Source organism: Electrophorus electricus, chromosome 6, assembly GCF_013358815.1.
Source record: "Electrophorus electricus isolate fEleEle1 chromosome 6, fEleEle1.pri, whole genome shotgun sequence".
NCBI classification, from domain to species: Eukaryota; Metazoa; Chordata; class Actinopteri; order Gymnotiformes; family Gymnotidae; genus Electrophorus; species Electrophorus electricus.
The window spans coordinates 13,684,279-13,705,323 of NC_049540.1; the positions used below are offsets into that span (position 1 = coordinate 13,684,279).

The 21,045-nt window shown below is 45.2% G+C and overlaps 1 protein-coding gene across 5 annotated transcripts in view; it reads right to left on the bottom strand.

The window, feature by feature from the left end:
• The window catches only part of camkk1a (calcium/calmodulin-dependent protein kinase kinase 1, alpha a), a 48,087-nt gene that overhangs the window by 3,755 nt on the left and 23,287 nt on the right, over window positions 1-21,045 (bottom strand). For 4 of the 5 annotated variants that reach the window (XM_027020579.2, XM_027020577.2, XM_027020580.2 and 1 more), the window contains 14 exons: window positions 20,549-20,596; window positions 20,343-20,396; window positions 14,286-14,337; window positions 13,395-13,528; window positions 12,387-12,423; window positions 11,596-11,617; window positions 10,601-10,689; window positions 7,247-7,446; window positions 6,021-6,074; window positions 5,752-5,825; window positions 3,523-3,610; window positions 2,786-2,914; window positions 2,183-2,286; window positions 66-113 (listed from right to left, as the gene is read on the bottom strand). In XM_027020579.2, coding sequence (XP_026876380.2) covers window positions 66-113; window positions 2,183-2,286; window positions 2,786-2,914; window positions 3,523-3,610; window positions 5,752-5,825; window positions 6,021-6,074; window positions 7,247-7,446; window positions 10,601-10,689; window positions 11,596-11,617; window positions 12,387-12,423; window positions 13,395-13,528; window positions 14,286-14,337; window positions 20,343-20,396; window positions 20,549-20,596 — 1,133 coding nt within the window. The remainder of the gene's footprint in view (window positions 1-65; window positions 114-2,182; window positions 2,287-2,785; window positions 2,915-3,522; window positions 3,611-5,751; window positions 5,826-6,020; window positions 6,075-7,246; window positions 7,447-10,600; window positions 10,690-11,595; window positions 11,618-12,386; window positions 12,424-13,394; window positions 13,529-14,285; window positions 14,338-20,342; window positions 20,397-20,548; window positions 20,597-21,045) is intronic. The other variant, XM_027020581.2, reaches the window with a different exon arrangement.

Consider the following 21,045-nt stretch of genomic DNA (forward strand, 5'->3'; position numbering starts at 1 on the left):
CAGAAGAGGACACAAGATTGGATGAAACGGTTGGCTAACCATGGCCACACTGCCCACAGAGTTACCTTAAAGAGGGGTGGAGTTTTAGAGAGGGACGGAACGGCCACGAGTCCCTGCGGCGGAGAGAAAGAGAGAAAGAGAGAGAGAGAGAGCGCGAGGGAGAGAAGGGTCAGAGGTCAAGGGACGTTTGAGGTGCAGGTGTACAGGATGACGGGAAGTGAACCTCCGCATGAAAGTGAGATCTGTAAGCAGCATGGACCCTCAGGCACCATTAGGGGGCGCCAAATCCAACCCCTTTCTGTTGCATTGACAGAAACTGAGGGTCCACCAAGCATTCGCATAATATTCTAGAAAAAAAATACATAATGGTGCTCATATCACTATCAGTTTATAAGAATAGTGCTCTTTAAGCACAAAAAATAAAACAGGATTTATGTTAAGAATACAGGCTTAATACTGAAGAGAGGAGGTTGGGCTAATAAATGAGCTTTGAAGCTCATTAAAAAGAAATGCTATCTGTATAAAGCAGACTACGATGCTGTTTAACAGAAATATCTGATAAGCAAACAACTGGCCTCACGCCTATTTTTGAGTATAAATTCCACAGCCAGCTCAGCGCTGGTGTAAATATGAGTGTATTTGTGTGTGTAGTGTGCTTGTGTGTTAATGACAGCAGTTAATGACACTAATAAAGGTTAATAACAAAGGCACAGGATGAGCACAATTAAAGCCGACAGGAATTAATAATGAGATGCAAATGTACAGCACAGAGTCAAGATTTAATTGAGCTGGCAGGCATAAACAAATGTGTTAATGTTTTCAGAGCATTCAAAGTTATTTCTCCAGCAGGGGGAGCGATCGCTTCTTACCGTATCACAAAAATACCTCACAGAAATGACTAGGGTGTAATTATTAACTTAAGCTAGGTTATTAATACTAATGATGGTGATCGAGAGAGAGAGAGAGACCACGCATGCAATTACCAACAGACTACAGACTTAAAAATATGAGTGAGAGACAACGCAATAAAACCTCACTCTAAGATTATCTTCTTAAAATCAACACTGGATAGAGTAATGTCCTAAAACAACACTAGAACAATATCTCAGCCATAAATAAAAGCAAAGCTAAAGAAGAGAATCTATAATCACAGCAGTAAAAAAAACAAAACTGCAGCCCTTAGCAGAAGCAATGCTAGGTGTCCACGCCCCTGATCCAGAGCCAGTGCTTTGCTCTGGTGGGGGTGGGGTGTCCGCGGCTGTGGTTCATGACTAGCAGGGAGACTGATGGTTGTTAAGGCAAACGCTCCCTTCAGACATGAGAAAGTGCTCGTAACGGGGGGAGGCCGGGGCGGCAGAATAGCTCCACGGTCTGGGGGCAAGGGGCGGGGCCGGCAAGCAACGTCAACCCACTGTCCCTGGCTCCAGTTTACTGCAGTCAGGCATTTATTGTGATCGGACGGTGGGGGGTGGGATAGAGAGAGGAAGAGAGAGAGAGAGAGCCAGATGGTATGAAGGCTTAATAAGGGAGAGGGTCAACGCAGGTTCTGCGAGACGTTTCCTTCAGTCCAGGCGGACACGCATCCTCAAACCTGCTTCTTCGGATCCTCGTTAACACAAAAAAACGAACAAACAAACAAAACCCCCCCCCCCCCCCAAAAAAAAAAAACAAAAAAAACTCCCATGAAAGAAAGGAAAGAAAACCCAGCCAGGAAACGATGAGAAATGACATTAATAATTGATAAACACTGAAGTGGCTCCTCAGGGCACAGCGAAAGCAAAGAGCTCTGCACCGGCGGGAGCGAGGGGGCAGCTTGCTGAGCACTCCGCGGTTCCAGCCATGAAGGATGCCGTGGCGGGCCAGGAAGGCCGTCGGGCACGTGTTAATATGGAAGCACATGGGAGGTCGTTAGTGTGGCCCTCAGTGTTCACCTGTTCAAACAGCGTGACAAGCTGCACTCAGTAACGTGGTTATGATTTCATCCACGGGGCCACAGTATGGGGGGGGGGGTATTAAACAGAGAGGAGGGGCAGTTTAGTGGAAACAAACGGCTTTGTTCAACGGCTTTGTTAATGTGTGAGTAGCGACTAGCTGGTGATTCCTCTCTCAGCTGACTGTCGTCCTCCCCATCTGACATTCCTGTTGGCCACAGACACTATTGCCAGAGAGTGGGCTGACTTACATGAGCAGGCTTCCTGGAGCAGACATAGACCTCTCCTCTCTCCTGCTGGGACACTCGAAAGGGTTCCCGAACGAACGCTTCCGCAACATGGCCTTCACCAGGATCTACATCACGGCATGCGGTGTGCAGAGAGGGAGGGAGAGCAAGCGAGAGAGAGAGATAAAAGAGTGAGGGCAAAAAACAAAGTGATATGGTACAGTATTACTGATGTGTTCTGATAGGATAGTGTGTTAGTGATGCGTCCTGTTAGGATAGGGTGTTACTAATATGATTTGATAGAGTACAGTGTTACTGATGTGTTCTGATAGGATAGGGTGTTACTGATGTGTTCTGATAGGATAGGGTGTTACTGATGTGTTCTGATAGGATAGGGTGTTACTGATGTCTTCCGATGTGTTGATTCATCATGCGATCTTTCAATAAATTCTTCAAGTGTGATTCAATTTCACACATATTCAGGTGAGGAAAATACATGTGCCTGGGCACTGCAGTTTCATAGCTGTCTTCTAACAACACATAGCAGACTTTATTACATTAAATGCGTCCATTTTATTATGTGCTTGTTACATGCACACGCGCAGACGTATGCAAACCTACACTTACCACGGCAGACAGGCTGGGGACAAACTTGACAGAGTTCTGAATCTCCTCTTCTGTCACCTCCACCACAGTGCAGTGCTCTTCCTCTAAAGGCAACGGGTCAGCACCATCCTTTGTGACCCAGGGGTCCAGCTGCGCACACACACACACACACACACACACACACACACACACACACACACACACACACACACAAATATGTGGACCTCAGGTGGTGATTAGCAGGACCAAACCAGCAGGAGCGAATAGTTACAAGTCAAGACAGAAAGCATGAACACACACCTATGGCACAGGAAGTCAATTAGACAGTAAGGATGCAACTCTTAGGACCAGATTCCCTGACTCTTGTGCCTTTTCATGAGATAAAGCAGTGGAATAGTGTACTGGAACTCTGTGTTTGTGTTGAGGAGATGACTTTAAAGGTGTTCAAAAAGTGACCTAAAAACACCATCTGACAGAGAGAGGAGACAATTTTCAAAAGTGTCTCCTGTGTGCTCAGGGGAGCTGGGATTTAACACATCATTTCCCATTTAGATAATGACGCATGGCCTGAATTCTTTGAGTTGGTATGTGTGTTAATGATCTACACACACTCTCAAACTGAGACATCACATTTTCCCAGAACAGCATTTTATTTTCTACTCGGAAACCACCATAAGAAAAACAGAACGCATGCACACGCCTGCCGGCGTGTCGGCATGCGAAGCCTCGTGTTTCACGCATGACATTCCCAAGCTCACCTTGATCTCGGGAATAGTGATCCTGGTGTCCGGGTTCTTGTCCAGCATTCTCTGGAGAAGGTTCCCCAGTGCTTCGCTGATGGTAGGCCTGAAGGTCACATGACGCCATCAGTAAAAATTCCACCTCTTCAAACAATTTAAGGATAACCAATGTTTGGTGGTAACCTTTTACGTCACACCAGTACTGTTACGTGGTAACCATACCATTAATTACAGTGAGTACCAATGAGTAACACTGCATTTACAATGTGTAATAATGCACCGACACGTTGAATTTATACAGTATTCACTGATACTCGTTTAGTCTACAAGTACAGTGCACAGTGTTACTCCATATATACTGTGATAAACGGCATAACCTGCACTGCAACAATGTGGATGTAATGTACATCAATACACACTTCTCTTAAAAACCATGTATTTTAAAGGCATAGAGGAATATAACACAACAGGTCCATGACAGCCAGCTCTGAGAGGAAAGCCCAAATACACTGCAGGCACAGACAAATGACGTCTTTTGCCAAGCAAACAATACACTCGCAGAGCTATCATTCCGTTTCCTGTCAGGCAGACGTTCTGTAAAAGTCCTGAAGCACACAGACGGAATTGAACAGACGGTGGCGGCACGGTGTCCGGGTGACGAGCAAAACCCAGGCGAGTACCATGTAAAAGTCTTACACCCTCCAGAAGTAAACAATGCTGAAAAGAATGGCAAGAGTCAGTCGGTTGCATCCAGAAGAGGTGGCTTAACTGCACAGACCCTGCACGCCAGAACAGATGGCACACTTTGGTAAAATACACAGGGCTAAGGCAGGGGATATCAGACACACTGAATTCTAAGCTACGTCTGGACCACTGCGATGAACCATTGGGATTTCTTCCAGTTTATCATAACCAATTGTTGATCCAAGTGTCTTCCCATACTGCACTTGGGCAGGGGCAACAGTCAGCTCAAGCCTTTCAGAGCTGGAAGTCAAACCACAGCAACAATACCTTTACTGTGTGTATTCGCTGTGGACATGTGTAGACTGTGTTTCATCTCATGTGTTTTTAAAACAGCATGAGGTCAAGGTGTACCCTGCAGACTTAAAAGCACATGCAGGAAGAGACTGGTTATCGGTGAGCATGCATGTGTGTGTGAATGTGACTGCAAATGTGTGGATGTGAGCAGGTCAAAATAAATGCTTTCCTTAGTTGATGACAAGCTGTCAAGGCACAGACTAGCTGTCCTGTTCCCTGATTTGTGTCCTGCCTCTCTCTCTCTCTCTCTCTCTCTCACAACTGGACTTAACTGTGTGAATCTGTACACACACTTGCGCGCACGCACACACAGACTCAAAAGGCCAGTTTCGTGAGAGGAGACTAGAGGAAATGGATTTATTGACATTTTTACCTTAATATTCAGAAAGCTTCAAGGCATCAAAGAGCAGGAGGCAGAGCAGCCTGCATGCATGTGCATGGCAACAACCCCCACCACCCCAAGTCCCAATACCACTACAACCCCCACATCACCACCACACCCACGGACCACCACACCCTAAACTACACCCCATGCACCACCACACCCCAATACCACTACAACCCCCACATCCCCACGCTAAGCACCACCACACCCAACTACACACATTACACCCACACTACACCCCACGGACCACCACACCCCAATACCACTACAACCCCCACATCCCCACGCTAAGCACCACCACACCCAACTACACACATTACACCCACACTACACCCCACGGACCACCACACCCCAATACCACTACAACCCCCACATCCCCACGCTAAGCACCACCACACCCAACTACACACATTACACCCACACTACACCCCACAGACCACCACACCCCAATACCATTACAACCCCCACATCCCCACGCTAAGCACCACCACACCCAACTACACACATTACACCCACACTACACCCCACGGACCACCACACCCCAATACCACTACAACCCCCACATCCCCACGCTAAGCACCACCACACCCAACTACACACATTACACCCACACTACACCCCACAGACCACCACACCCCAATACCATTACAACCCCCACATCCCCACGCTAAGCACCACCACACCCAACTACACACATTACACCCACACTACACCCCACGGACCACCACACCCCACTAAACTACACCCACCGTGCACCACCACACCCCACTACACTACACCCCTTATTTTGTGTGTGCGATGGAGGTGATGGGAGGAGGGCTTACGGCTCGGGGAACTCCACAGGCTTGCTCCTGATCTTGTTATGCAACGCCAATATGTATTCGTCAATAAAAGGACACTGTGAAGGGGGGGAGAGTGAGAGAGAGCGAGAATGTGTATTATAAAAAGTTTTGGCCTCCAGTAAAGAAATATGCAAGAAGTTTTGCTGCTGCCACAAAACAGACGTCATCCTGGTCATTTCCATTCCCCGCCAAAAGGCTTTGACTGTTACGAGGTCTGTATCTAGAATGGGCTGCCATCTTAAGAGTCTTACCTTGCCAAACACGAAGCAGTAGAGCGTTACCCCCATTGCCCACACGTCGAGAGCCTGGAGCACGAGAGAGAGAGAGAGAGAGAGAGAGAGAGAGAGAGAGAGACGCAGCCGTTAAGACAGTGGCCGAAAGGAAGGAGGGTAAGCACGAACACACACTCCAGACCCTCTGCCAGGCCTTGCTGCTCTGGGACCAGGAGCTGCAGCTTTCCATCAGGAATGAACAAAAAATCTGTCCGTCTGTCATTTCTCTCTCTCTCTCTCTCGCTCTCTCTACCTTTTCCTCCATTTGTTTCAGCAGTTCAGGGAGTTCAGAACCAAGTCTGTCGGGCTGGTGTCATCTAGCTACCGTGTAACAGAATGCAGTCCAAAGATATTGTGTGTGAGTGTGTGTGCGTGTGTGTGTGTGAGAGAGAGTGTGTGTGTGCAGAAAAATGGAGAAAAATGAATTAACTGTGTCCAGAGACTTGGAGCTGCCTAGTCTTCCACAACAAAGATTCTACGTTGTACCTATGAAATGCACTGACATATTGAGGACACACAAACACACACACACATATAAACATGTACACATACTGCAGGTATGAAGCAAATGCCCCTCTCATTTCCATGCTGTCTCTGTGTGCGACAGTTTGAGACAGGGTGGACGAGAGAGAGTGCGCGAGAGAGCCAGAGAGAAAAGCAAACAGCATATAGGAATTCAACCATTTAAAAAGTGACAGGCTCTACCTGTCCCCGCCTTGCACGATAAGCAGAGGTTCACGGTCCTGGACGTTAAGTGTGTCTTACCACTCACCCGCAGCCTCGAGTTGGTTTTTTGTTTTATTTTTTATATATCAGCACGCACGTGAGGCCATCGTGCTAGCCACTAGCGGCTAACGGCGTGAGTCTAATCCTTTGAGGAAGTGCGCTCACTCGGCAGGCTTCAGTCGGAGCCCTTACTAGACAGCCATTGTCTCTCGGCTGGACGACCTGCAGCGCTATCGCAAGCACGCGCACGTACGAGCCGGTGCGCACAGGACATTCAGAAAGCGTTCAAATCCTAACATTAAAATTCATAGTAAAAATGTACTGTGTATGAATAGAATAAAACAAGTACATCAGGATGCACGTTTAGCAAAGCAGCAGCAGAAAAACAACAACTAAACCCAGTAAAAAAAACAAAACAAAACAAAAAAAAAAACACCCACACACACTTACACCCTTCCCTCCCTCCTCAGGGTGTTTACCTTCCCACTGAAGCTCTTGCGGTTGTCAGACAGGGTCTCTGGGGCCATGAAGGCAGGAGTCCCAGCTGTGCTGGAGAGCAATGCATCGTTCCCCTCAAACTGGTTACTAACACCAAAATCAGCTATCTTCACATGCCCGTCGTCTCCCAGCAACAGATTGGACGGTTTGATGTCCCTGTGGACAATCTTCTGGTAGTGCACTAAGGAAAGGAGCACAGCCAGAGCAGAATAACACATCTTATGCAATGGTTTCTAATGGTTTGCAGAACTCAAAATATTGTGATACAAGCAGGATTACATAAAAAAAAATAAATAATAATAATTAAAAAACCCCCAAAAAAACCAAAACAAAACAGGAAAGCACAGTAAAATGGTGCAAAATGTTACAGTTAAGAAACAGCTCTAGTCATAGCAGGCTGGCTCTTGACGTTCTGGAGAACCATTTGATTTGACAAGAGAAGTCAGCTAACCCATTCACATTAGAACACAAAGATGACTGGATGAGTGACACCCTTCAGTTTCAAGTGGCCAATCAAAGATGAGCTGGTGTCAGACAAGGCTAGCACCTTAAGTAAATGTTGTTGCATTGATATTAAGTGTCTAACTACACAGATATTAAGCGTCGTAATGAAGAACAAAGGATTATGTTGGTAAAGCAAAGCTCAGATCTCAACTACTGCATTTGAGACTTTCAGGCTGCAACGTAAACGCTACATGCCTGCTACTTCTTTAACTCTGACCAAGGCACACTACTTAAGTGCGCGCACACATGCACTCACAGAAATGCATACACCAATTCATTTCTGTGACAATTGGAGAAATGTCTACCTGTGAAAACTGTAGGATATCAGGGAAAAACAAAAAAAAATACAGCAAAAAAATTCATTAAAAATTACAGAATCATTGCCCCCTGGAGGCAGCATCTTTTGAGCGAAAATGAGCACACACACAGACACATCCACCCACTCACACATTTATACACACACACACACACACATTTATACACACACACACACACACACCCACCCACTCACACATTTATACACACACACACACACACACACCCACCCACTCACACATTTATACACACACACACACACACCCACCCACTCACACATTTATACACACACACACACATCCACCCACTCACACATTTATACACACACACACATCCACCCACTCACACGTTTATACACACACACACATCCACCCACTCACACGTTTATACACACACACAGACACATCCACCCACTCACACATTTATACACACACACAGACACATCCACCCACTCACACATTTATACACACACACAGACACATCCACCCACTCACACATTTATACACACACACAGACACATCCACCCACTCACACATTTATACACACACACAGACACATCCACCCACTCACACATTTATACACACACACAGACACATCCACCCACTCACACATTTATACACACACACAGACACATCCACCCACTCACACATTTATACACACACACAGACACATCCACCCACTCACACATTTATACACACACACAGACACATCCACCCACTCACACATTTATACACACACACAGACACATCCACCCACTCACACATTTATACACACACACAGACACATCCACCCACTCACACATTTATACACACACACAGACACATCCACCCACTCACACATTTATACACACACACAAGAAAAAGCAAACGGAAAAATAGCGAAAGTCAGTCTGAACACCGCACTCGCTCAGGGCACGTCACGTATGCCAGGCAGTTTGGAGGGAGCCGCGTCTTCGAGCCGCGTCTATTGATTGATGGATGGTTGCCGTGGCGCGCCCAGGGAGCCTAGCACTGGGATAGCGAAACATGAGAGTGCCGATCACCCCACAGCAGCTGGGGGCACATCAAAGGCAGAACCCCTCATGACGCCCTCGCCTACCGTTCTGAAACAAGACCCGAGCAATCGCATGCAGAGAGATGGGACGTGAGAGAGGTCAAGTCCTGAAACAGATATCGATCGCTTACATAAGACATAAGCAGACATAAGACAGCACTGTGTTAATACAACGCAGGGGGGCCTGTGTCAGTGGACAATAGGCTTTTGATGGGCGGCGTCTGCACTGTGCCCGACAATTTCAAAATGTCACATGAGCATAAAGGGAGATGGGGATATGGCAACTGTGCACACAGGCTTGGGGAGGAGGACGCTCTCGGACACGACCGCCATTGTGGCGCCGATGACGAGATCACGTCGGCGGAATCTCAGCCGCCTACGAGTGTTACGAAACACGACGAGGCAAGCGTCAGGGACTGGGGGTGATTGTTATTCTCAATGTCATAGGTAGGAGGATGACTATGGATCATAACAAACCTAACACTCTGGAGTGCTAGTATTCACTGCCAGTTCATTAAAAAAAAGGCTGTATGGGTCTTTGTGGCATAGCATTACTAATAAACTCGGCAAACTAAAAAGGTCATATTTTTCCTCTATGTAACTATTACCAAAAGGTGACTTCAGTTTCTTGCCGTTCTCTCCCATCGCAGACACACTCAGGAGGAATGTACCCACCCAGCCGGTATGTGTCAGCATACATGTATAAGCTTCCACCATCGTCCCTCTGCACTGGTTAACTGAAAAGATGCACTAGGACGAAACAAACATGAGACCGAACAAAGCTGTTCCAAGCTGTTTAAAGCTCTTCAGTGTTGTTCAAAGCTGTCTTTTTGGTCCTAGATCAGTTTTTAAACACTTCCCTGAGACCAGTGTGTTAGGACTCAGTAAGACTACTGGATATTAGCTGCAAATACAAATGTGTACAAGAGTGAGCAGAACAAAAACCCTTTTAAAGCAAACAAAACAGAACTGGTTCCTTATTACGGACTTGCACCTACCATCCACTTTGTTAGAAACGTATATGGTTTTAGAAACCTCCTCCAGGTGTACGGTGCAAAGCTAGAGCCCTAGTGCTGTATGTGTTAGCCATCTTCCAACTCTTTATCATGGGTCAGTTTAGGAGTGCAGCACTGCTACAGGACAGCTGTCGCCAGTCCCACATCATTGTCGCTGTGGCGTTTAGAAAATTCGGCCATCCTAAATAACATCCGGCCGTCGGTGACCCTGTACAGTGAATCAGAATCTAACCAGTGATGAGCGGAGATGCCAAACTGGGCATGGCTACAGACGGGTTAGCCTGTAATTGTACTCTTTGATAGATGTTCCTGCCAAAGGGTCCAACAATAGCTGCTGCAGGTAATAAATTAGGTGGCTAGTGCATCTGTATTCTGTCCGGTGCTTTCCACTGGCCGGTCCACCCCCCTTACGGCTTTGTCCCCAGAAGGTCCTGGCTGATAACTCACAGTACTCGATGCCCAGGATGACGTCTCTGAAGTAGGAACGGGCCTGCTCTTCAGCGAAGGGGTTGTCTGTCGGTACCTCCATCACAGGGCTGTATGTCTCGGAAAGATCCGGAGAGAGATGCACATCAGCCATTGAGAGTTCAAGAGAGGCCCAACACTTGAAGAACCTCGTTATGACGAGAGGTTTAAACACACACAGCTCTTTCGAGTTGAACGGTAGCACCGGCCCCGAAGAGGACGGCGCTGGGGCGAGCCTGTAGAACCCTCCGCTCGCCCTCAACACCCTGCAGCACGATTCGCTGAACAGGGGACTTGATAAAAAGCTGCGAGAGAACTCCAACGCCACACGCGTTGCTGCTCCATTCGCAGCCTGCACACTCGCAAGCACTACAGCAAACAAAACCAGGCCGTCGTGATGGAAATGGGGCCTTTTTGTAATTATGCAGAGCAAAAACTCTAGAATCTCCCCCTTTTCACGGGAGGGAAAACACACAATGCAGAGGCAGAACAAATAAGGAGCTCTTCCCTACACGGTGCAGCCAGGCGCTTTAGGTGGGCAAAGCTGGCATTCAATTACTGCAAAATGTCTTCTTTTTTTTTTTTTATATATAAACAGACTCATGTGACAAATGAAGACAGGGTTTGGCCTCTGATTTTGCTTCGCTGAGATCTGCAAAAAAGCTAGATCTCATGGGGAGAGAAAGAGAGAGAATGAGAATGAGAATAATAACAGTAACGAGAAGTAGAAGAATGTAAATTGCCTGGGAATTCCTTTGCATGGCGAGCAAATAAAAAACAATGGTAGTGATTGTCAAGCCATAAGAACATAATGAATCCCGCTGGAACGAGGGAGCAGTGGAGGCAGAGAGACAAAGCAGAGATATGACAGATATGCCCGAGAGGAACGAATGTTGGGATGGAGAGGGAGACAGCAAGAGAAAGGAGTGGAGTCAATGCATCAGTTACAGACGAGAGAAGACTCATGGAACACTCACCCTTTCTGCATGAGCTCAAACACTGCAGGGGGGTAGAGAGAGAGAGAGAGAGAGAGAGAGAGAGAGAGAGAGAATAACTAGAGCTGTATGAGACCAAACACTACAAACAGATTCTGTATTGTATATAAAGCTAAAAAAAGACACGTGCACTATGCTGATTCTGCATTTGACATTGGTGGCGATTCTTTTTTCTACCTACGCTACAGAACAGCAAAAATCCTGTGTCTCTCATCTCTGACAGCCATATTCTCAGCTATGTCATCATGGTAGCACCGTGCCTTCTTTGCTGGTGTAAACATGCGGGTGCATGCACGCCCCTCGGTAAGCCAACCGGGATGGCTCGTCAAAAGGCCACAGCACTTGCTGCGAGTGCCGCTCTCGAGGCTGAACATGCCGCCACGAGACACACTGATTGGGCAATGATGGGTCATGCAATGATTGGCATCAAGAGACCCCATTGTGCTGTCTTCCCCCACTGAGAACGAGCCCCGTTGCGCTCTCGGGAAAACCCATCCCCGATGCTGCATGTGGCACGGCTGTTACTCAAACCCAAATCCCACCTGTAAGCTGTAACCACTCATACCACCTTACAGTGCTATTGGTCTGACATGATGAATAGCAGAATCAACTTTAAAAAGCGACTTTGAGTCTCTCTTTCAGGCCACATAAATCCCTACACTGGTGACAGAATAAAAGGAAACTAGTTCGTTTTTGAGTTATACAGCAATATATTCATTTCAGTGATCATAGTTTTCTGGTTGAACTTTAAGACAGCAGTACTTGTTTCATACCCATGTGTAGATTGTCCTCAGCAGGGTCATCCAGTACCTGAAGCAGAAATGTTATGTGGATCAAAAACTCCCAGAAGCCCTTGCTACACTGGTGACAGTGTTAATATCAAAGTCAGAGAGACACTAAAGTGTGACCCAGAACTCCAAAAACTGGATTTTGTAATGATGTGCAAGTGACATTGCATATTACAAAACAAGGACAGATGCTATAATGAGACAGGACAAATTTGGGACCCATGAGATGAAGCCCCTAAGAGGAGAACTTCCTGTACTATTCCTACAATGAATAGGGAAGTTTTTCAAAGCTCCAAAACTATGTACATGTCTACAGAGCTGCACTACAGATACGCTATTTTACAGTTAGAGAGAACAAAAAATGACAAAAAAGAGTGAACTGCCTGACATCCGTGCAGTTATCCACTTATTTATTTAACCTCCCCCATTCTTTTAGTGTTTATCTGTCCCTTTCCCTCTCTCCTGCTCCTCTGTCATTATGGACTAAAGCTAAATAACCAGGGAGACATTGTGATTGGAGGAGTCCTGGACTCATCCACAGTGTGAAAGGGGAAGAGGCCTTTTCTCTCTTCTCCAACTTTCCATCCATCTCCATTTCTATTTAATCAATTTCTCTTTCTGTCACGCTCCATTTCTCTCTCCATCACCCTCGCTGTGATCTTGAGGGTTCAAAAGAAATCTCTGTTCAATAACTTTTGCCTCCAGCTGATTTCTGCAAGGCTCCCACTTAAAATGTCCCCTCACTCCCCATGTCTCACAGGAAGATGACCAGTTCTGTGACTCAGCCATCAAGCTAGTCATGTTCTTTTAATCTTTTCAGTCAGTCCTGAAAGTGCTGCACTCTAAGAACCAGTGGCCACTTAGTCACCAATGGCGAAAAACCTTTTTGACAAATCACTGTTCTGAAAAGTTCAAACCTTTTTTGAAGGCTAAAAACACAAATCTCTGCCTCAGCACACAAGAATCACTTTCTAATTGTTGGACAACTCTGACCTCCACCAGTTTGACGATGTTGAGGTGGTCAAGCTTTTTCAGGATGGCGATCTCCTGGTAGACCCTCTCCAGAGGGCCCAGCACTTTGGGCTGGTCGCCAAGCACTGCCTTCGGTCCACGGGGTGGCGGACGTCCTGCACCAGTAGGAATAGTAAGCTTTTCATTTCAAATAACCCCCAACTATATGAGAAACACGTATACTGACCACTTTATTAGATACACCTGTTTCATAGTTCCAGTATATTGGTGTACAATTACACCTGTAACCATTCCGTGGCCACGCATGGCTTGACCGCCTCCCACTACTTTGTCTGTCATTTTAGTTGGTTTAGTCCAGTGGCGGACCATTCTCAACAGAGCAGGGATGCTGACGTGAAAACGTCCCGGTTGTGCCGGTGTGATCAGGCACAGTATTGTTGCTGCAAATTTCCCATTCATCAGTGCCAAAGCATAGGTGAGAGTGGACAGACATACCCAGCTGACAGGGCCCTGTGGCCAGAGACTGGACTCTGATCAAGACTTGCTCTCTGCTAGTTGTTTGTAATGATTCTAATGAGTTAGTCAGTGAATATATAACAAACGCTTGGTAGCAAGTCTGTTTTTATTGATCATACAAATGATTACACATGCTGTTGGAAGCCCAATATTATAGCCGTATCTTATATTGTGACCCATGACCAAAACAATTAACTACTCCACAATTCTCACTGCAGTCTTTCTAGACCCATTTGTTCAGCTAGAGCTATTAGTCATTATAAATAATGAAACTTGAAATATTGAGATACTGGGGGGGGGGGGGGGGGGGGGGGGTGTTGAAGTAGAATTAAACACTAGTTAGTCCAAGCCAGACACCTTTCCCCTGGTTACAGGTAATAATTAAGAGAAACATACGTGGAAAGCCATACTGCTTCATCAGTTTCCTCTTAGACACCACTTTCATTGCCTGGAGAAAGAGACAGAGGTAGAAATTATGAGAGAGAGAGAGAGAGAGAGAGAGAGAGAGAGAGAGAGAGAGAGAGAGAGAGAGAGAGAGAGAGAGAGAGAGAGGGAGGGAGGGAGAGAGAGATATGGATGGAGGGAGAGAGGGAGATATGGATGGAGGGAGAGAGGGAGATATGGATGGAGGGAGAGAGAGAGAGGGAGGGAGAGAGAGAGCACAGCATGTTTAGCTGAAGTTTACAACTCCTTCGTATTGTCCTTTTGTCCTCGTCCATCGTGTTCAAAACATCCCAAACAATCTCTCACATATGGAGGCGGCTGCCGGAGACATTCAAGTGGGTGACATAATCGGCCGACTTTCCCGCATTTCCATGCTAATCGCACAAAGAATCTTTCTCCAACTGGTTCTAATGGAGCGCTCCTAGTCTGCCACCCAGCACCGTCTCCAGCTAAGTGATTGCAAAAGTGATTATGGAAATCTGTGAGCCAATATGCAAATTCACACATGAATAAATGAGTGGCAAGTTGTCAAGAGCAATCACCTCCAAAAGGGTGGCTGGCTGATCGGCAGGTTTTAGAACTTGGCAAAGAAACATGAGCGCAAAAAAAAAGAATGGGGCGGGATGGGGCAGACGATGGTTTTGATAACACTGAACTGTTCATTAGTGCAATCAAGTGCTAACAACTTTTACAATTTTGTTTTATACAAACAATGCTACAAAATAAATTCAATGCAATTAAATATATATATATATTACAATTCAGTTACATTAAAAATAAACTGATAGCATTTGCATTTGTGCTTTTGAATAGGTCATGTTTTACTGCATCAGAAAAAAGCGACTCCCTTTCTTACAAGCAGGTCGGCCCGCTCGCACCTGATGTCCCGGGCCAGAGCAACGCAGCCAAGATTCTCTTGCCGCTACAATGACTAAATAGCATCTCATCTGAACGGAAAACGTTGATGAGAAAGGCTTAAAAGATAAGCACACCTGTTCTATTCTCCTGCCGTGAGAGGCATTTTGTGTGGCAGCGCACTGTGTGAACCCGGAGCGCCGCCTTTACGTAATGAAGGAAGCGCTTTGAAACACATCTCCGTTCATTACAGAATGCCGAGGTAATGTAGGCACCCGATTTGTGGCACCTGCTGAAGAGATTAGGGGTACGCGACGGCTGAATTGGAAGCCTTTTTGACGGCGCGGGTTTCCGCGCAAAAAAAAAAAAAAGCCCTCTCTCAAGGGGGCGAAAACGCCTTTTGTGAAGCGACTGAAGATTCTTCAAGGCGGAAAATTCATGAACAAAATTGTTGTCCTTTATTTTGTCTTCCTTTTCTTTCTTTTTTTGCTCAATTTTTTTCCCCGCATGACGCAATGGGTGAAGTGGCATTCAGTGCACCACAGCTTGGATTCACAAGGAACAGGAGATGATTCATCGCTTCCGTTTCAAGGGCAGTTGCACCCATAAGACAAGGCAGACCTTGACGTACCAACTGGCTGCGGTTCGTCAGAGACAAAAGTATTAAACAATGAAGTGCCGTGTGAGGAAGGGAAAGAGGAACGTTGGTGGCTTGGCGAGCAGCATAACCTCAAAGAACGCTCTCGCCGGACCGCTGAACGTTTGGCGCTTGAGCATTGATGCATTTAGGCTAAAAATGGACCCATTTTAATGGGTTATAATGTAACAATTTAATGGTAATGTAACATAATTTGATGAGTACACTTGTGCATATTGTGCAAAAGTATAATTCATACAGAACTTCATTGTGCAAAACTTTTCATCCGTCACTGGAAGAGGCCTTTGCCGGACTCCCTCGACCACATCAGTTAATGAAATCATTAGACTGGTCCTCCACAGTTCACAATGGATCCGTGCCCCCGTAACAGTGCAAGCTTTTACTAACCCTGTGTGTTATGTAAGGGAAATTATTCCATCACTACCATGGCAAGAAAATTATTTCCCTTACAGAAAAAACTGTATCTAGTAAATCAGTGCTGCTCACAGATCAGGCAGTGTAAGACAAGTCGAATGTTTGCTGGAGCTGCCAAAACTAACACCCAGACTGGCAGAAGGCTGCAACTCACAGATGCGGGGCGTTACAGGGTGAGGTGGGCTGATGTGAGGCAATTGGGGGGGGGGGGGGGTGTGATGTGAGACAGTGTGAATCTGGGGAGATGTTGGGTAAGGTGGGGTGCAGTGGGGTGATGCAGGCCAAGGTGGGGCGATGTATGAAGATGTGGGAAGATATGGAGAGTTGTGGGATGATATGTGATGTGGGGTGATGTGGGACAACGTGTGGTGAGGTCAGAATTGGGTAGTACTACATTTACTCCATTACATTTACCTAAATTCCTTTTTGAACAAATTGTACTTTTAAGAGTTGTATTAAAAGAGTGTATACTCTTTTATGTTTTGCCACATCCTGTCAAGTGTGGGAGGGTTAGTGAAATCCACTTGGATGATCACTGAGTGCAATCCCTAAAGATGTTGAATGAGTGCCACCGCTTTGCGTCAGTAGGTTATACAACTGTGTTTTGCGTCAGTAAGTTTTACTACTGGACAGTAGACCGACATAATGAACAATGAACAAGCATTTTCCGGTGTGGGACACAAATGACATTTATGAAACGTAGCTTGCAATATATATTTTTCTTTAAGGATGACATCTCTTGTGTGAAATCTTGTGTGCTCTCTCCTAATGTGCATTATTAATATGAAAATGTCGTCCGATATCAATGATATTCTGAGAAAAATACGGCTAGCTACCAACATAGCTAAATTACAAGTATCAGAAAAAAAGATGAACTGAACTCATAGTGTGTAGCAATGCACACCGCATTTTGAGGCATATTTTCAAGATTATAAAGGTTTCAAGGTTATAAAATTAAGCTTTGGTAATGATTTTATATATTTATATTTCTTTTGACCATATGCAGACGCAGTTGTTAGCTAGGTAACGTAGGATATCGACCTAGGTAGCCGTTTTGTTTAATCGGACACCTAATTGCAAATTAAATATAACGGAACAGTAAAATGTCTTGTAAGAGCTAGTCCAATGTGATACTTGTATCTTATGTATGTTTTATGCACAATATTTAGCCGATATGGAGAAAAAAAACAACAAAAAAAACCCACACAACTTAAACATAACATACAAACTGAGTAGGGCAGACCCAGTTTTTGGCTACTCTACCCACTTCTGTTTGTATTATTATTTTTTTTTTGCACTATTGCTTACATGCATTTCAGGACATTTAATGTCTCGATCTTTAAACTCATGTGGTGCATCCCTGAAAGGGGAATGACTTCTCAGCTCGTATTGTATTGGAAAACTGTAATAAATGTCTATACCTGTACCCATCCATCAGCTTACTCGGCTGCCACTAAAAATATGGATTTTTTTTTTTTTAAACTATTGATTTATTTCCGCAGTGACCAAAATGTCAGCGCAGAATTATAGTAAAGTCATAATGAACAATTTCAAAAACAACTGCGTGAATTAAACCTAACCGTAGTTGGCGGATTACTACTGTAGTTTCCAGAACAAGGTATGCTTGAATATAGGCTATAGTCCATCTAATCGTATATGTGTTTTGGCACCGTATGTCTGTCTGTCTAAATGTCCGCTTAGCTTCTATAGCTGCAGCTTTTCTAATTTATGATGAACGGGCTGTCTTATGTAGTTTTATATAGTAATGGAATGCATTGAAGTTCCACCCATTTCCTCCTATGAGGCCTATACGTCGCGCATAAGGGACCGTTTGGGCGCTGTATAGATGCTGCTGTTTTAAACGTACAAGCGACTTTAGCACTGGGTCCAGGGCGACATGTTTTCTCACAAAAACCTAGCGACACTTAGCGAAACAGGTAGCTACTTTGCAAAGAGAGTTCAGAGTAGCGCCCGTCTCTCTGCGTCTACCCTCAGTGGAGAGAATCTGCAGTTTGCTCCTTCTATTTTAATTCTAACAATTTAATGTGATCGTTTTGACCGTTAACACTGCGCTCTGTGAGAGAAAAAAATTAATATATTCTGTGGTTTCTAACTTTCACAGCCGTTGTCGGTTGTGTTGATTTTGCCAGATGCCGTCACGGTTATAATATCATTTTAGCAGCAGCTTGAAGATTTGGAAGTGACTGTTGGTTAACATGTATGCTAGTGTTAACGGGTGCGTTTCAGTCGCCATGTCATACTCGTCCCGTTGTCTGAAATGATCCTCAGACGTCCAAGACGATGATGCATCTAGACCTATAAGTAACATTCCTATAGTTGGAATTTGCAGAGCTGGTGCAAGACATCAATCCCCGCATTAAAGGGAGGACCCAGTTTTTGTGTCGTCAGTGAACAAATCCTGACCTTGAAGGCTTCTCACCCGTGAGCTCTGTGATATGGTCGTCTCCATCTACATAGTCTAGGATGACTTGAAAGCATCACAGGCATCATCAGAGCTATTCAAAGATACTACAAACACCTTCTCCAAAGTCATGGCAAGCCAAGCTATGGAGTTAGAGGTCACACCCTCTGTGAAGAAGGCTGAAGAGTCCCCTGACATACACAATGGCTGGTCTTCCCTGTTCAGTCTCAGTATACATAGCTCACCATCACTACAGTCTGTCTCTCAGATGTCTGTTACTTCATCCACTGAGCCTGATCTGGACAATCAGAGCAAAACCATGAAAGCCCAGAAGGGGAGATTGCATTTTCCCATTCAGTAAGCTCTCAAAGAACTTAAAGGTAAAAAACTTTTGACTTATTTCTTATTTTTGTTACATTATTAATTTTTAAAGTAGTTTTAATTTCATGGCACACTGAATGTGTATATATCACTTTTGCTTAAATTTGGTGTAGTATTTTTCTACCACATCATTGTTTTGTTATTGTTAGAAACCCAAAAAGAAATGCAAGGATGACTCTTTCTCTACTGAGAATCAGCACCCTAACACTGGCTGCTGCTGCAACTACAGGTGAGAGCTTATTGCTACAAACACATATGACAATTTAGTTGTTAGTCAGACTAGCACAGTTATATACGGTTCTAAAAATCAATAACTTTTTGGTCTTACGATAGGTGCTGAAAGTGTTTCTCCTGTATCTTCAAAGAAGTCCTCGTCGCTTTTAATGTTATCGTTCTTAACAAGGTGACGTTTCAAACATCAATAAAGCCATACCAGGCATGTTTAGGTACTAGACTGTGTCTGATCAATTTTCTGTTCAGCAAAATTGCTGATTTTTGATTACTTTATGCCACTGCATGTACAACCAACATTTGAGGAACTTCTTACCTATTAGCTTTCAGCCCTCAAATGTTAATCAAAATGAAGATTTTGAGGAAAATAATTTTAATATGCATCTTTTCTCCCAAGTATACCCACCAGTTTTCTGAATATTATTGTTCCTGACTTGTCACAAATAGTAAATTTAATTTTTTCTTTGTACATTTGCAGCGGATTATTCTATAATTTGTATTTTTTTAAGCCTTTGGCTTGATCTTTTTTTGGGCAGAGCATATTTTGTTTAAAACTGGATATTGAACAAATCACTTTTTTTTTTTTGTTATAAATGAAAGGGTCTCCATACACAACCCCCCCCCCCCCCCCATTAAAAATAAGAATTCTTAGATTGTTTAATACAGGCCATGCATGTCTCCACCCAAGAGTTTGTGCAAGAGCACCATCAAAACATCAGCCTTCCTAAATCACCCACAGCCCCCCCCCCCCCCCCACACACACACTTAATTGACAATTGCATGTCGGTCCACCCACAGACTCAGAAAAAGCACCAAACACCACAAGCCATGTCACACTCACCCAGCAGAGCGTTTCCCCAACTAGTGCACAGATCCCACGGGCCCTTGACCTACAGGCACCCACAGCATTTTGCCACCACTTTCAGAAATGATACTCTTGGTTCCCCCCCCCCCCCCCACCCCCACCCCCACCCCCACTACCCATAATCCTTTCCACTCCTCCTCTCAACATAAAGCAACAGGACAGCGGCGCTTTCTCAGAACTCACATAATACTTGTCGTCGTCCTCGTTGTACGCCAGCTTGACCACACCATAAGAGCCCTGCGGGCAAAGCAGGAACACCAGAGTGAGTGAAAACGACAGCCAGGAGCCCAGGGGCCCAAACAAGAGTGTGTCATAAACCCCCCGTCGTAAAAACCGTCCTAAGCAGCGTCATGGTGTTTGCTCCCTGCGTGTGAGAAGCCAGAACTCACCTTCCCAATTTCACTCTTCAGTTTGTACTGGTTAAGCTGGATGCAGTCCTGAGTGGGGCATGGGAGAGGGAAGAAGAGAAAAAGAAAGAAAGAGAGGTGAGAGGGTGATGGGGAAAGAAAAGGCAAAATAAAAAAAAGTGCAAACGTGTGTGCGCGCGCGCGCGTGAGAGACGGAGAGAGCAAAATTGGGGCGAGACGATGTGTACCTACGGCCAGCGGGAGGTCATCTGGCGGCAGCGAAGTTGAATGCTGCACTTGTTATGGTTAGGGACAAGGAACAGCATGTCCTCACCCATAGATGACTTATTACAGCAACGTTCATTGTAATAACAGACCCGGAAAAGGCAGTAAGGTACAAGAAGGCCATGTCACAAAACCATAGCAACCATCGCCTGCCACACTAGAAGAGTTGAGTGAGACAGATCAGAACAAGATGTGTTCCGTAATTGGCACTTACATTTGTAATGTGGAATGTTAAGCACCTGTAATGTTTTTGA